Raw genomic sequence first — 17,704 nt, 5'->3', positions numbered from 1 at the left:
TCAACTTCAACCCCAGCCCCAGCGTTGAGAGGAATAAAGTTGCTTGACTGGGCCCGGGATTTAGCTCAGTGTTTTCACCGCCTGCTGCACAAGCTCAAGGACCCGAGTTCGATCCCCGGTACCAAAAAAAAAGAAGGCTTCTCCAGTAAATATAGGAGACTGTGAGAACATTTTTCTTTCTTGAAGATGAAGTTTGCCACAGAGCACAAATAATATTTCTCATGAATTCATGCCCAAAATCACAGTTGAATTATTTAATAGTTACATTTTTCAAACAAGTTCATCTTAATATTATTCTTAGCTTTAAAAATCTCCTTTCTTAATAGTAATCAGAAATTGATAATAAGGAAAGTAGACATTTATAGATGCTATTCATATTAATTGGCTTTGTGATAGAACTGCAGATCGTATCTAGCATTTTAGTGGTACCATTTGTTTTAAATTAAGAGAAACAGTTTTTAAGATGCAATTTTGAACTTTTTTTTTAAAATGCTTCTCTAACTAAATCTGAAACACCTGTTTTTCTCAGAGACCAGCATGTTGATGAGGTGAAAGAAGACTTGGAAGAGAGAACAGAAGGTGAAAGAAAACCATCACAGGAAGCCAGAGGTAGCCATGATGTTCTCATGATTGATGGATATGAATACTAATACTCAGTAGTCCAAGCTTGACCGCAAGGGCATGTAGCTCAGTGGTACAGTGCTTGCCTAGACCCTGGGTTCAGTCTCTAGCACTGGTAAATAAGCAAAATAAAAACTTAACTGTAATACAGCAGTCCCATTTATATTAAAGATAAGCTTCATTCACTTGGCTCATTTTTTATTGCAGGCAATAAAATTTTATTGTCAAGGATAAATATAGCATGTAATTCATAATACAGATTTACCTGTGGCCTTATTAGCAGTGTCTTTCATCTAGCAGGACAGTATTGTATACAGTTTAGTAAGACTGTCTTTGGTTCTTGTCATACAGTTTCTTTAGTATTATTGGTGTTATTTGCTTCATATGTTTAAAACTGAATTCCAAATGTATTCTGAAATCCAAACCAAATATGGTCTTTAATCTAATACCACAAAGTGAAAGGAAAATCATTTGAACAAATGTTTCAAGTTGTACTGGAGAAAATAATTTCTCATCTCTTTATTGAAAAAAAACGGTGATTTATTTAAGCAGTGAAGTCATACCGACAGTCATAATATAGATTGTACTTGTAATTCAAACATAACTGTATAATTGTTATTTATTTTTTACAAGAAAATGTTGGTCTGGATATCAGTTTAATGACTGTTCCTGCAGACTTTGCATTTCGTATGTGTTTTTTGTTCAGATTATGATGGAAGATTTGAGAGCAGCCCCTAATGACTGGCTGCCTGCTGCGGCACATTCCATAATTGGTCTTCCAGTTTCTGTATCTGATTGTCATAAAGCAGTAATTAATGATTAATCGCAAAGTCAAGATCAGTGCCGAATTTGCCGTGTCTCATGGTGTTTCGTGCAGCGCTATGTGCAGACCCTGCAGGCAGCCAGGGCTTCCTCCTCCTCCGCCACATCCTCGTGTGACCCTGGCCATGTCGCTAAACACCTCTGTGCACTTCCATTGTTCTATGTCTGTCCAGAAGGACGATGATGATGTGTAAACTTCACGATGAGGCTGGAGAGCAGTACCTTATGTGCTTGCTTGGAACAGTGCTTGCCATATAGCACACCCCGAGCAAGCATATGACCATCTATCTAAAGGGGGAAAGAAATGTTTAGTTTACAAAGGTGTAGTTTTCAGGGCTTAAGCCTTTATTTGTACAGAACATTAGTTCCTTGGGGTAGGCAGGGTAGAGGTCTTTCAGGCCTCAGCTCTGCCACACACAAGCTGTGTGGCTGAGCTTCAGTTTCCCCTTATGGAGAGCTGATATGGTCCTAGTGCTCCGCTGTTGGATTACCCTGAGGATTAAATGCGTCTGTGGCGAAAGTGTCTCCCGTCATTAGCGGAGCCATCCTGGAATATGTGTCTAATTGTACATCAACAAGTGATCATGGAAGGCCCAGACAGTCAGAGTAAAGGCTTCTGGGCTCTGAACTGTTGGAGGGAATAGATTTAATAGCACTCTGATTTAATTTAGTGACCTGTTTACATTTTTATTTGCTAAACCAATTTTGGTATTTTTTCTTCAAAATTATCTATTTAATGGGGAATTTCATATTTTAACATTTGATGTGCATGATTATCTAATTTTTAATAGTTTCTGATTTTTTTCTATTGTTTTTGAGTTACCTGAGTTTGTTTTGTAATTCTTTCCAAAGAAATTGCTAGAATTCATATATAATTCTTAATTTTGTGGTTTTCCATATAATTTAATTTTATTATTTTTCTTACCTACACAGCCTGTAGTTCAATATCCATATTTTACTTATTGTCTTACTTTTCATTGGTGAAAGAAACTCTCATAAAAATAAGTTGTTTTGAAAACTGTTCGTATGTCTTTAGGTGAGTTTGGCCTATGATTTTTTTTCTTTATTATCTCATCCAGTTTTATCCCCCTAAAATTAATTTGATAACTTTTCTTCTTTTTCATATTTTAAAAATATTTTTAATAAGACTTTCATAAAATTAATCTTATGTTGTTTGATGCACTTCACATACTATCTTTCTTAGCTTTAACTTTCTTTTCATTTTTAAAATCAATGTGTTCTATACAGAACCATTTTGTACAGGAGAGATTTGGGTTCCCCTTTCTCGGCTCCCCATCCAGCGGGGTGCTGGTCATGGGGATCTGAACCCAGGGCCTCTGAGTCCTCAGCTAGGTCTTTCAGGGTTGAGGAGTTATGTGCCTCAGTGAGGGTGACCCTGGGCGTGGCTCAGACCCTGGGCGTCGGGTGTCCGCCTGCCTCCTGGGGCTTGGGGCTTGGCAGAGCCGTGATCTCTTGCCTTAGGCTGGGCTCCCTGGAAGCACACGCAGAGGATCCTGGGGGAAGTTCATTGGTGCGCATTCTTGGGAGCAGCAGCAGAGAGAGAGAAACAGGCTGTGCGGATGAGAAGGTGAGGTGTGATGTCATCACAGCAGAGACCCTGGTGGGTGCCAGTGAGCTGCCCCAGAGCTGTCCCACGTTCAGGCGTGGGGACCTGGCCTTTCTGCCTTGGAATGGCCTAATCCTCAGGTGTTGGCCAGGGAAGCCAGGGAAGCTTAGACAGCTCCTGGAAGAGGAGGCAGGCAGCCGGGCCATCCATGTTCAGCAAGTGGGAGAATGGGCACCTTCCTTCCGAAGGGCGAGCTGAGCGGCCTGTTGGTGTCCGCCACCTCCCTCCAGTTGTTTGACTTCTGTTCTTTCCTGTAAAGAAAATCAAGCAGAAAACAAACAAACAATCAAAATCAGAATATCATTTCACTCGTCCTGGGTTAGGCCAGTCAAACTGAATCCAATCTTTGGCTTAAAAAAAATAAACCTGGCTCTTCAATTTTCTTTCACAATTTCTACCTGGAAACTAATGAGTATTCTTTTTTTCCTTTTTTAAACCCAGGTCTTCTTTAGCTCTAGGAAGCTACCTTTAGTCATAGTTTAGATGATTGATTCTGGTCCACTTATCTCTTTCATGATTGGTCATACCTGTTCTCCAAGGGTTGAAGCCAAAGGCTGATATTCAGAATGTGAACTAGTTGACAGCCAGTGCGACACGGGATCATTAAACTAGCAGTGGCCTTCGTGCTGGAGCCGGGTGCCTGCCGGGCCAGGGGTTTCCCTGAGACTTTGGTGGGACTCAGGGAACCCCACAGAGTCACAGCTGTGGGGTGGGGAGGTGACTCACCAACCAGCATGGAACTACACTTGTTTTATTATTTTCACAACATACGCACTTCCTGGTATTATGGACATGTTTCTCAAGTTACAGTAGCTTATGTAACCTCTTGTTGTCGAGTCTGCTCTTTGCTGCCTTCAGCACAGGTTTTCACAACAGAGTTTTATTTTCCTGTGATTTGCTACACGGGCTCGTTCTCTTTTCAGAGCTTGCTGTTTGTAGAGGTGATGCCCCTGAGGGCACTCACTGAAAATGCTCACTGAAATCACAAAACTTCCGTCAGTAAATCAGGGCTCCTCTTCCGATGCTTTCTGGAACGTTTTGTCAGAAGCCCCGTGGTGATCATGTTCTGCTCTATCATTTTTAAGACCAAAGAAAGCTCCCGTGTCTTTTGTGAAGAGCACTTACCGCTTATCGCTCCACTTTGTGCCCCGGCAGAATTCCTCTTCCAGACGGAAGGCCGAAAGCCAAGGAGGTATCCACGTGCTGGGCTCCGCTCCGGACCTGAGCCCGCCCTCAGCCGCGGGTATCCTCAGTCCCATCCTCCATGGTAGAGCGGCCTTCCAGTTCCAGCTGGGCTAGGCCATTGGGAAGGCGAGAGAAACCCCTTGCTCTGCAGAGGAAGTGGACCTTGAAGCCACTAAATCTCCTTCCAAGGCCAATAGGATTTAAGACCCAGGAGGTCCTTGAGAACTGTTTCGTTTGGAGCCTTGGAGCAAATTGCTTTAAAAAAAGAAACTTCTCTCTAAAAAAGAAACCCCCCCCCACGTTTCTTCAGTTAATTCAATTTAATCAGTGTAAGTAAGCATAATGATGAGCCCCTTTTGGTTAATTCCTGCCATGTTGAAGAATTTGACCTTTAAAGACTTTTACGGAATATAATTTGTTGTTGCTGTTGTTTTTTGTCTCCTCTACCTGAAAGTAAAAATAGCTCATTCCACCCTTGTGGAAAGGCCCATAATAAAGGTTTCTATAAATCAGCCTTCAAATTTCTTGTATTTCTGCAGAAGGTGCGGTTGTGTTTTCTCTCCTGCAAGCAGCCTCTCACGGGTGGCTTCTGTGTACAAAGAGCTGAATGGTATTTTATAGTGTGCTCGATTCTCACTCGAAAAAAAAATCCAGCTTCATTTTTGTCTGTAGCATTTGGTTTGTTGCTTTGATTGTTAACCTTGAAATGATTTTCAAAATAATCTTTCATGCCTGAGATTGAGTTTCTTGGAAATTAATTGTATCTCTATTCCTTAGTACTTCAAATCCATTTCTTTTCCTCTAACACATATTGCTCATCCTTCAGTTATCGGTTGGTAACCCCATTTAAAAAATTGTTAGCAGATGTATCTCATTTCTTCTGCCTGTTTTGCTCTTTCACAGTAAGAGCTGATTTTAAAGCCCCCTAAAAGTTAGCCTAGTCTTAATTTTTGCCATTTTATGTCCAGTGTACTCTCCATAATTTACCTTTCTTCCAGGGTAGGAATAATTTTATTCTTTGTCGTGTGTTTCCTATGTATCAGAAACTGGGATAAGCATTTAGAAACTATCATGCAATCCTTACAGGAATGCTGTTAAATGGATACAGCCAGGTTGTCTGTGATAGAGGAGGGATTCGAATCCAGCTTGCTCCAAAACTCACCCTCAGTCTATATATTCTATCGGGGTACAGAAGAGCTGGGGTGTCCTGGCTGCCCTGTCTGATGACATGCTGTCCCCAGAATCCTGAGGTGGCTCCTGCTCGTGGTGTGGTGTGGTCGGCAGGGCTGGGTCTGTTTCCTCATCTTACAAGCAACTCCTTCGCGCTGCCAGTTGACACTAACACGAGGCAAGGCATTGGGAGATAATGGTTTCACCTTTGTCACTGGCTTAGAGGCTCAGGAATGAGTCAAACAAACCAAATGGGGTGGTGAGAAAAAGAGCTTGACCAGACATTTATGGACAACTTTTACTTCAAGAAACTTTACAGCTATGGAAAACTCCTTCAGATTATTTTCTCCTTCAGGCAGATGGAGGCGTTAAGAAGTAGAACCCTTGTGAAATGGCCATGGCAGAAATGTCTACTGGGACAAAAGGCTGTGTTTTCCAAGCCATTGTGCACCCTCAAACCTACCCTTCCTTACTCTTGACCTGGAGGCAAAGTCTGTTCAGATTTTGGGGTGGGGTGGGTACTGGGGATTGAACTCTGGACCTTGCGCTTGTAAGGCAGGTGCAGCGCAACTGAGCTAAATCCCCATCCCTGTTCAGATTTATTTAATCCATATCACTTTGTTAAAACTGAAACTCTGGAGTCACTTTTCTGTGCAATTCAAGGAATCAAATACAGATTCCTTCAAATGAAGTCACTTAATTCCTTCTGGATTAAAACCACGGGAGACCATGTATTCTGTGACGCAAACACTACTGTTCCCCATTTGTCAAAATGGCACTGATCCCAGGGCATCAGTGAGTACAGCAGAGTCAGCAGGAGGAAGGAGAGACTTAGGGTGAAGGTTCAGAGTTGGTCCTAGGACTGGACTGGTATCCATGCGTAAGGCCTATTGTAGCACCTGATTCGAAGACACATCGGAGTCCCACAAAGACAGAGAAGCTTTAGGTTTTTTAGTCATTTATTCAGGATGGCTTCACTATTTTTCTAAGGATTAATGTAAGTGCATTAAAAATGATATGTGGATAATATTTTTATCAGGAAACAGAATGAGGTTACAATGATGGCATGAAAGTGCCCAGTGATAGAGTTACAGGGTGCAGGCTAGGTTTAGAAGAGACTGTGTGTCAAGCAATCAGTATACAGATTATAAAGTAAGGTCTGTTGTTTTACTCCACTGTGGAATTGGAAATCTTCCATTTTATACAGCCTGTCTTGTGAAGTATGCACAAATATTGTATTTTGAACAACTACTAAACTGTTGGGAATATCTGAGATGAAAGGAATGCTTTTAAATTATACTGTGTGTGTGCATGTGCATGCAAGCATGTGTGTGTGTGCAGGCACAGATGCTGGAGATCAAACTCAGAGCCTTGTGTGTGCCAGACAGATGCTCTGCCCCTGAACTGCACCCCCGCCCTACTCCTACTTTTGCTAAACAAACAAAATCTTGAACTGTGGGTGATTTTAAAAGAATAAAACCAAGCATGCTGATTTAGACATTTAATTCATAATAGATTACTGTAGGTAAAATAAGATGAGGATCTGCAACTTTGAGAATGGTTAAATCAAAGGTAGAAAGAGAGATCTTCATGACTTAGAAAAATTAAATGTTTGAAGATTTGTAGTCTTTCCTATGAGGTGACAGCAATTTTTCTGTATAAGCCCAGTGGGGAAATAGCCAGGATCAGTAAGTAGTAGCTCCAGTAAAATAAATGCTTGACACTGCATAGTTACTTTCTAACATTCAGGGCAATTTAAAATTTATGTTTGGTTTAATTTTATATTAGATTAGGTTTTTTTTAAAAAAAAATTACTAGATAATGACATACCAATAGCAAGTGAATTATTGTGAAAAAACTGTACCATTTATAAAAATATCAAGGAACATCAGACACATAGGAATAAATTTAACAAAAGATATGCAAGATTTTTAGTTAATATACTGCAAAGCTACTGTGATAAAAACAGCATGATACTGGCTAAGAAACAGACCTGAGGACCAGTGGAACAGATTAGAAGATGCAGAAACAGCTCCAGACACATTCAGCCACCTCATCTTCAACAAAGGAGCCAAACACACTCACTGGAAGAAAGATAGCCTCTGTAATAAATGGTGCTGGAGAAATTGGGTTTCAACTTGCCAAAGATTAAAGCTAGACCTGTATCTCTCACCATGCACTAAAGTAAAATCTAGGGATTCTTTTTTTTTTTTTGGTACCGGGGATCGAACTCGGGACCTTGTGCTTGCAAGGCAGGCAGTGACACCACTGAGCTACATCCCCAGCCCAACTAAACTAAAATCTAAATGGATTAAAGATCTAAATATTAAAACAGAAACACTGAACTGGCTGGAACAGAGGTTAGGTAGAACTCTTGAAGACATTGGTGTAGGAAAAGATTTTATGAATAAAACCTTAGTTGCCTGTGAACTAGCACAAAGAATCAATAAGTGAGATCTGTTCTTACTAAAATGCTTCTGCACAGCAAGAGAAACCACCAGCAGTGTGAAGAGACAACCCACAATGTGGGAAAAAATCTTCACCTGCTCTTCCTCAGACAAAGGTCTACTATCTCGAATCTATAAAGAACTTAAAAAAATCAGACCTCCCAAATTTAAAGACCCAATCCAAAAATGAGCATCTGAAATGAACAGACATTTCTCAGACAAAGAAGTAGAAATAGCAAATAAACATATGAAAAAATGTTCAACATCACTGGTCATTCGAGAGATGCAAATGAAAACAACACTGAGATTCCACCTCACCCCAGAAAGAATGGCTGCTATCATGAAATCAACCAATAACAAATGGTGGTGGGGCTGTGGGGAAAGAGGAACACTGCTCCACTGCTGGTGGGAGTGTAGACTGGTGCAACCACTTTGGAAATCAGTATGGAGCTAACTCAAATTACTAGGACTGGAAGTCCCATTTGACTCAGCTATTCCCCTGCTGGGTATCTTCCCAAAAGAATTAAAAGAATCATATCACAGCAAAATATGTGCACCCATGTTCATAGCAGCACAATTTGTAATAACCAAAGCTTGGAAACAACCCAAATGCCCATCAACTGGAGAATGAATCAAGAAAATGGGGTTTTATAAAATGGAGCACTACTCAGCCATAAAAAACGAGAAATTAGAGACATTTATAGCTAAATGGATGCACATTGAGGCAATACTCTTAAGTGAAATAAATAGGACACACATGTGTAAGTACCGAATAGTTTCTCTAGTGTGAGAAACAAAGTGTAAATAAGGACTGAAAGGTATAATGGATAATGTGAAATAGAAAGAAAAGGGGCAAAGGGGAAGGGGAAATAGGAGGGGGAAGGGAAAGGAAAGAAGGGAATGGAATTAATATGAGAAAATGGAAACAAAGTCTTTGTAGATAGGGAAGGGTGGAGGGGTTGAAGGGGGGGGCAGGGGAAGGGGAAAAATAAGAACCAAGAGAGATTATGTAAAGGTGCAAATTCCCAATGATGAATGTCATTATATTGTATGCCTAAAATGTACCAATAAAATTAATTTTTAAAAAAGAAGCATAAAAAAACATGATCATCTCAAAAAAAAAAGATTTTTAGTTAAACTGAAAAAAACATTAATGAGTTATTAAAGAAAACTCAAAGAAATAGAGGGATACACAGTGTTCATGGATTGAAGACGTGGTATTGTGAATTCTGTCACTTCTCACCAAATTTACATGTATGCAGTGGGAAACCTAATCAGACTTGTAGCATTTTTTTTAACAACCTGATTTTGAAATATATATGAAAAGGATTAAGGCCAGTCATGTTAGTCTTGAAGAAGACTGACATCACAGACGTAATGAATGTTAATAATTAACTGTGAGTCGGAGTAGAGAGGCCAAGGGACAAAATAAAAAATCTGAGAAATCCACCTTTATGTTTATATTAAGGCCTGTATTACATTACAGTGGGGAAGGAAATTGTGGTTAAGCAATTAGAAATCCGTGCAGAAAAAGCATTAATATTGATCTTTACTTCATAAACATACAGAAAACCTATTTCACATAGATTGTGGATCTAAATATGAGAGGGAGGCCATGTGGTATTCAGAGGAAAGCAGAGTGGGCACGCTTCATGACCCTGAGGTGAGCAGTTATTTCTTCAGAAAGTATATAAAATGCCATGAAAGAGGAAAAATTACAAATTAAACATAGTTAAGAACATCAGTGTTTCAAAATACCCTAGTAAGAGGGTACAGAGGAAGACAAAGTGGGGGAGACATCTATAATGTGCATTCCAACAAAGGACTTCCATCCAGAATATATTTAGGGAACACCTATAAATCAATACGAAAAAGATAAGACAATCCGATGGAAAATAATGGACATAAAACATCAATGTGTACCTCATAAGAGAGCTTCTTAGTATGGCCATAAACTTAGGAAGCAATTATAAATCCAATTGTAACTACAATAATACAATAAATATACAAAAATACAATTGTTAACACAGTGTATATCCCTGTGCACCCATCATAATGGTTAGAGTGAAGAACACAGTACAAAGCATTGGTGAGGATGTGCAGCAGTGGAGCTCTTAGGCTGTAGGTGGGTGTACATTATACAACACTTTTAGAAAACTGTCAGGATTTGCTGAAACTTACTGTACACAAATGCTATGACTTCAACGCTTTGCCCTTCAGTATTTATGCCTCAGAAATGCATCCATATGTTCACAAAACGGCACGTACAGTAATGTTCTCAACAGCATTGTTGGTAATACCAAAAATGAAAAACAACTCCGGTGCCTATCAGTTTCAAACTGTTAAATATTCTAACCGTGAAAAACCGTACAACAAAGAGGAAGTGAATTACAGCTAACGGCAGCGATGTAGGTGAGTCTGCACATGCTGTCGGGAAAGGAAGCCAGCACACACTTGCATTTAACTACGACTGTTCCAGAACAGGAGAAATGATGGTGATGAGGGGAAGAGGGTGACTGGACGGTTGTGCCGACCACGTTTTCTTATTTTTTTAATTTTAATTTTTATTCGTACATTTGCAGTACGTGATGGTCTTGTTCATCATAGGGAGCTGGTACATGTACGTAACTCATCTTCATTCCTTTTATGTCCCTTCTCCCCCCCTTCCAATATCTCTTGTTCCTTTTTCCCATTTGCAAGAGATCTGTCTCCCTGATTCCTATTATCTGTTTTATTTTGCTCTTTAATTTATTTATACTTCAGGTTTCTTATATGAGAAAAACCATGTGATATTTAAGCCTGTGTGTCTGATTTATTTCAGTTAACATTATGGTCTTAAGGTGAAGCATTTTCCTATATAATTCACATTTATCTTTCTTTCTTTCTTTCTTTTTTTTTTTTTGGTACCGAGGATCAAACTCGGGTCTTTGCGATTGCACAGCAGTCGGCAAAACCACTGAGCCAAATCCCTGGCCCACATTTATCTTCTTTTACAGCAGAGTAGTTTGATCCAGTTGTTGGTTACCTGGGTATGTTCACTTAATGAAAATTCAAAAACAATTTGTGTACCTTTCTGTAATCTTATTTTTGAGGAAAGAAAAAAGTCTTACTTGACTCTATTCTTAGAGATGCAAAAGCCTAAGCTAGGCAGCCATTCGGTGAGGATTTGTGGTGGACTTGAAGTATCCTGTAACTGAGCCATGTGTGAAGGGTGGGTAAATGCAAAGCAGGTGCCTTTCTTCTGTGGGACTTCACTAAGTGGTTTCCAGAAAAGGTTTCTTATTCTGGAGAATTGCAAGGACATCATCCTCAACAAGCTCCAAGTCAACAGTCTCAAGACAAAAGTCATTGGCTAGGCAGTGGCTAGCAATTCCTGTCTTAGGGAAGCAGCAGCAAACCTGGTTTGTGTTCCTGATTTGTGTCTAGAACATAAATAGAATATTCTGTAGTTTTAATTCTTATCTTCTCAAAGAGTGACAAACCATTTGTTTTTCTGCTGTTTTATTTTTATTGCAATGATTTATCTCATTTACTGGCCACTTACAAAGTCAGTATGTTTAGTAAGTTGGGAAGAACAAACCAAGGCTGAGACAAAAAGAGAACAAATGGTAGCTATCCCTGATACTCAGTTGCTGTGCTTAAACCTGCAAATTGGCAGCTGTTACCTTTAGGACATCCAAAGTAGAACACAAGACAGATACAGTTTCCTAAGGTGAGAGTTAACTTTCCTTGCCCCTAAACCTCTTTGCTGTTTGAAACATCCAAAAGTTAACATTGAGTCACACAATGAAGAGTGTCTAACGATAGGTACTGTAGCAAGAGTGTAAGTAGAATGTACAAGTTCTATGAAGACAAAGGAGAGTGTAATCCTTCAGTGAGTGTAATGTTGAGAGGAACCAGTGCTTTACCTGCCCTATTCTGCATCTCATTTTCTGGGAGAAATGCACGGCATGTAGAGCGTTTTTGCTGCGTCTCACAGAGTGATTTCCCCTTTGCTTCAATTGATCAGGTGCCCGGGAGGAATCTACCATGCAGCAGGCACAGCGTCGGTCGGCTGTGTTTCTGTCCTTCAAGTCCCCGATTCCGTGTCTGCCCTTGCGCTGGGAGCAGCAAAGCAAACTTCTTCCAACTGTCGCTGGAATCCCTGCTAGCAGAGTGTCCAAATGGAGCACAGATGAGGTACATACACATTTTTTTCTTTTCGGCCTGTCAAGTACCAGATACAGTAGTATTGGATTGAAGGGGGTGGTAGACACATTGAATGTAGGTAGGGTTTAGCCGTGGGGGGGGGGGGGTGCTTCTTCCTTAAAGAGAAGAAATTATCCTGAGAGAAATGCCTAAACCATCTCTGCTAATATTTTGAACATGGAGCATTTAGATTCTGATTTTGTTTTAAGCGGGATATTTTGATGTTATTTTTGACAGGTGTCAGAATTCATACAGAGCTTGCCTGGCTGTGAAGAACACGGAAAGGTATTTAAGGATGAAGTAAGTGTTCCCCTAAATTACAATGTGATACTTACTGAGGTCAAAGCCCTGAAGTGCGGTGGGTGGGGTAAGGTGTGGAACTGGCCGAGTCAGGCAGGGATGGGCTAGGGTGAAGTTGACAAACTGACACCTAATTGCATTAAACAGTTGTAAAAGTGTCTTGAGAGGAGATGTTTGTAGGTGTTATTTTCTGATCACTAGATGCACTATTAAAACCCCCCACAAAATACAGTAACATGCATGGTAGTTCATAACATAGAAAAAAGCCAAAGAAAGAAATAAGAAACATTTTTAATAAAGTAAAATTAATCCCCAATATTCTATTTTAAAATCTAACAATATCAAAATTAACTCATTTTGATGCTTATAATAAATAATCTTATTGCTGAAAACAATTCCTTGGATCTTATATATATTTCTCAGTAATATGTATGATTTATGATCAAAAAAATACAGTGAAGGATTACTTTTAAAAGTAATTACTTTTACAGTAGCAGACACAAGTTCCCTTCAAATACCCCCCACATACACACACTTAAGATACACTTATCCCATCACTTGCTCCTTTCTGAGGCAGTTCTGGAAGCCCTCTTTCTGGAGTGTCTCTAGTTGTGCTGTCGTGGCTGCCTCAGTGTCCTGAATTGATTCAAAACCTTTACCTTTCGTGGTCATTTTGACTTTGTGGAAGGCCAGAACTTGCACGGTGCCAATCCAGTGAATATGGTGGATGCAGATATGGCAGTGTTTTATGAGGCTGCCTTTCCATTAGATGGCATGCAGCAGCAGCATTGCATTCACCATATTTTTGATCACACTTTGTAAAGACACTCATAAAAGAATTTTTGGAGCTGCTTTAGAGAGTGGCGAGAACCATGAGATCAATGCATCAAAGTGAGGGAGAGTGTTTTGAGGGGTATTAGTGATGGTGTGTCTTTTACTGTAATAAATTTTTTTAATTTACCATATGTTTTGATCAGCTCTTGTATAACAAGGTGTTTGTCAGAGTGCACTTCTGGAAGATTATTTTATTAAATGTTTCCATTGCTTCTTCAAAACGTCACCATAAGGGATGATTAATAATGATCACTTACACGGAGCATTAGAATAAAAAGGAATGCACTTTCTAATTACCCTGGAAGTGATGGGAGTAGAGGACAGTAGGAGCTCCACTGGAGACCTGTAGGAATAAGCCCCTTGCCTGTCTCCTGCTCCAGGCAGAGCCATCATTATTGCTCTGATTTGGGCTCTGAGTAGTGCTGCAATGAGGCAGAAAATAGACTGAGTAACCTTGGAAGGCTCTCTGCAACATCTGCTGCCTGCAGTTACATACATGCACACTCATGTGCCCCAGTGTGATCCTCAACTGTTAAGAATAGCACAATTTGAGTTAGGAACATCCCAAGAGCGTGGGGGCAGCTGCAGATCCAGCAGCTGGTTGTCACCTCATTGCACTCAGATGCAGTTGATGCTGTTGATGGATGCCTGTTAAAATACACAAGGGTCTGGCTTTCAACATCTCTACTCTGATGTGTGTTTTTACTCCAGAAATGCCACATTTTTTTTTTTGAGGTGATCTTTCATTGCCATTCATTCAGAGTTTGAGCTTCTTTCCTTAACTCCTGAGTGTCTGTGGAGCCCACTCTCAGTGAATTTTCAGTCCCTGAATAGACTGAGAACCATGCAGGAACCGTCATTCCTTCTTGGAGGAGTCCTTATTTTAAAAAATGATAGGTTTTGAAAGTAAGTTTATAGTATATTTCATAAATTCTGTGTTTTATTCTGTGGACAACTACATAACCCATAAAGATCTGCTTTACTATTTAATAAAAATTCAAGTTCAAAATGATGTGGTATTTTTCATGTGTGTGATATTGGGGATTGAACCCAAAGGCTTCTCACTGAGCTTTTAATTAATTAATTAATTTTGGTTTTTTGAGAGAGAGCCTAAGTTGCCCAGAGTGGGCTCAAACTAGGATTATAGGGGTGTGTGCCACTACACCCACCTGTGGTCTTTCTCTGAATAATTTTTTTATTCATGTCATTTAAAAATCAAAAAGAAAGTTAAACACTTCTAACAAACAATGGCACAGCATAAACATTCCCATTCCAAAAGGGAAGAACAGGAGGACAGAAAGGAATGGGACCAAAGCGATACTGAAACCCAGCAGGGCAAACATTAAATCCTGTGGCTCTGTGTCCAGCGCCCAGGACCAGTTGTGTAATGTGAACTCCAGATGCCTTGTGCGGCCCCATCCCTGTGGGTCTTGGGCAAGCTCTGCTCACTGCCTGTGGCCTTTCTCAGTAGACATTCCGCCTTCCTGTAAGCTCTAAATTCCTGACTTCACTCTCACAGCTTTACACACCGCCCTCTCAGAGGCACACTGCCTGGTGTCCCAGCCCTTCTGATATCTGGGTGGAGCCTTCCTGACCTCACAGCTCCTGCATTCTGCGTGCGCCTAAAACCAGCCCCTTGTAGATAAGGCCACATCACTGGCTTGAGTAGCCAGGCCACCTTGGATCTCAGCTGCAGAGGCCTCTGAGTACCTGGATGTGAACCAAATACTGGGAAACCAGTAACCCTACCCAGCCCCTTTTTAGGAGGGTGCCCTGGGGTTCTCTTCTCAAAGCAAAGTTTTTCACTTTTGGACCCTTGAGCCCACAAAGTGTAAAGTCTTGATAGCTCCTCACATGGCCTCAAGGGATCTTATCTTTCTTATTATCCTGATATAAAGCACTTGGCTTCTTTTTCATGCTAATTTTTTTTAACAACCAGCCTCTCCTCTGCTTCAACTTTACAGGCCCTGCCTTTCTAGCAAAACCAAATACTTTTTTGGTATTTTTTTTTTTTTGTACCGGGGATCGAACTCGGGACCTTGCGCTTGCAAGGCAGGTGCTGGAACCACTGAGCTAAATCCCTGGCCCTAAAACCAAATACTTTTTAAATGGGCCTTTGCACTTGTTCTCAGTGTAAATCTTGCTAAAAGCAAGCAGTACCCATGCCACAGCTTGAACATGGGGCTATCTTGAAATTTCTTCTGCCAGATTAATTGGTCTGCCACGCTTAATCTCAGTCTGCTGAAAAATCTCAGGACATAAGCAAAACAGACAAATTTTCTTCCAGAGCATTACACACATAGTCTCTAGTCCAACTGCCAATGAAGTCCTTGTTTACAACTGAAACCTCCTGTGCCTAGTCTTTACCACCTGCATTTTCATTAGCATTCTAGTCTTCTGTGCTGACTAGAATCTCTCATTAAGCTCAGCTTACAGTATTCTGGGGCTGCATCTCCAAATCCTCCCCAACTCCTTGCTTGAACTACTTCTAAAGGCTTCAAAACCACATGGTCCTGTGGTCACAGCAACCAAATCTGTCTTAGTCACTTTTCATCACTGGACACAATACCCAACACCCACAACTTAAGGGAAGTTTATTTTGGCTTATGTTTTCAGTCTATAGTTCACTGGCTCCAAGATAAGACCGCATCACAGAACCTTGTGGATGTTATTCTGTGAAATGCTTTGATAAGAAGGGTGCTTAAAAGTCATAAAACACAGTTCTTGCTTAGGATTATCGCAATCAGTGGGTTTTGTTTTTGAGTCCTACAGGTAAATCATTACAAATTTAAAGTTTCATAAGTCATCTCAAAAGGGCAAAGTAGATATATTCCAATAATAGCCAGCCATTATTGGAAGTCATCCTTGACCTTTGTTTTCCATGATGCACATCCTGCTGAGTGTGTTTTTAACACGGAAAGATACTGTACCTTCGTCGCTTCCGTGTTGGTGGGAGCCTCTGCCATTTACCCCCTGGATTCACAAAGTAGCCTCCTGATCCGTCTCTCTCCCTCCCTTCTTACTGCGGCGCGGTCCACTCCCAGCACAGCCCAGTAGTCCTGCTAAAGTTGACATCAGATCGTGCCCCCTCTGTCCAGAGTTTCACATCTGAGAGTAAAACCCGGAGTCCCGACAGCCTGCGCCCCGATGCCTCCTTAGCACCCGCGGCTCCTGGCCTGTGTGCGCTGCCCCTTCAGTTGCACATGGTGGCCTCCTTGCTCTCCTCAGCTTGTCCAGCCCGCACCAGCTCTTCCCTCCATCTGGATGATCAGATGACTCCCTGCTCAGATGCCCATCTTCCAGTTAGGCCTGCCCTGACCCCTACTTGGAAGTGCCATCTGCTGCCAGCCATGTGTCTACCCTGACTGCCCACTCATCTCCACGACCAGCTCTGTCTTCTCGTAACACTAATCACCTTCCAACTTACTAATTAATTTGCTTGCTTGTTGCTGGTCGTAGTCTGTTTCCCACTGCCAGAATGTGGACTCCACAGAGTTGCTGCTCGCTTGCCTGTTTGCGTATTTTTGTGGTATGTATGGCTACGTGCGCAGGCTCATGAGGAGTGTTTGGAATAGAACATTTACTGCGCTTTTATTGAGTGAATATATTCATACGTTTGTACTCGGAGAAAGACAAAGAGCATCACTGTGACTTAGACCATTGGAAGAGAACCTGGGCCCACAGGAGGAGGAGGGGAACAGAATGAGGGGCTGCTGAGCTACAAGTCCTTCTTCCTCCTTCTGGGCCTTTAGTGAGACACTTCCTGTCTGGAGTTAGGCCACTGTGTGTGCATTGCAAGAGCAAACATAAAGTAAGCTGAGGAATGCATTGCGGGGATCATGGTTCTTCAAATGTACACTTTCTTAAATTAAGTTCATCTCCTTCCTGTTGAGGCTTGTCCTATGGCCCTACGTCAGACCAGCTTGATGTAATATGCAGAGTTTGGCACTGGCTTCTAGATTTTTTCTTTCTAGTATAACCGTATAAATCATAATCGACCAAACTGTAACCTCCTCACCCCACTCTTCAGATCGCAGCCTCTCAGTTTTCTGGATGTTCTTGCCGTCGCTCACTTGTCACGTGACCTCTTACGTAGATGTAGGGGGAGACACAGTGGCTGCTGCCAGCCTTCACCAGGCTCCACATTTGTAATAAATCAGTAAGTCTCTATAGTTTGCCTTTTGGGAAACCAGTGTGTTGTTTGACGTCTTCATGAAGGCCTTAGAAGACTTCTCTCAGCCTGTCCCTACTCTGGAAGTCTGCCTGGGCTGGGGCAGTGTTAAGGGGCGTGTGTTCCTCCCGGTTTCGCTTTGACAGGAGAGGCTGTCAGAGCTCAGGGAAATGAGACCGCAGTCGGTGCCTCTAACAACCTAATCCCCTCATACCGTCTTTGGGGTTGGGGTACACATGGGAATACCTTCCGTTGTAGCTTACTGTAGCAGTATGTTTTTACTGAAATTAGTCAACTTTTCCCCACATAATTATTATTTGAAGTTCAGTAAAATTCTAG

At 41.3% G+C, this 17,704-nt stretch overlaps 1 protein-coding gene across 7 annotated transcripts in view; it reads left to right on the top strand.

The window, feature by feature from the left end:
* The window catches only part of L3mbtl3 (L3MBTL histone methyl-lysine binding protein 3), a 110,892-nt gene that overhangs the window by 90,694 nt on the left and 2,494 nt on the right, over positions 1–17,704 (top strand). For 6 of the 7 annotated variants that reach the window (XM_004845974.4, XM_013072727.3, XM_087190139.1 and 3 more), the window contains 3 exons: positions 530–609; positions 11,882–12,051; positions 12,298–12,360. In XM_004845974.4, the coding sequence (XP_004846031.2) occupies positions 530–609; positions 11,882–12,051; positions 12,298–12,360 (313 nt within the window). Of the gene's footprint in view, positions 1–529; positions 610–4,225; positions 4,480–11,881; positions 12,052–12,297; positions 12,361–17,704 lie in introns of those variants that run through there. The other variant, XM_087190140.1, reaches the window with a different exon arrangement.

Source organism: Heterocephalus glaber, unplaced genomic scaffold (genome assembly GCF_053883595.1).
Source record: "Heterocephalus glaber isolate CG9 unplaced genomic scaffold, H.glaber_assembly_v1.0 deba00001550, whole genome shotgun sequence".
NCBI classification, from domain to species: domain Eukaryota; kingdom Metazoa; phylum Chordata; class Mammalia; order Rodentia; family Bathyergidae; genus Heterocephalus; species Heterocephalus glaber.
The sequence above is the reverse complement of the archived record's forward strand: the minus strand, read 5'-3'. Positions and strand labels throughout refer to the sequence as shown.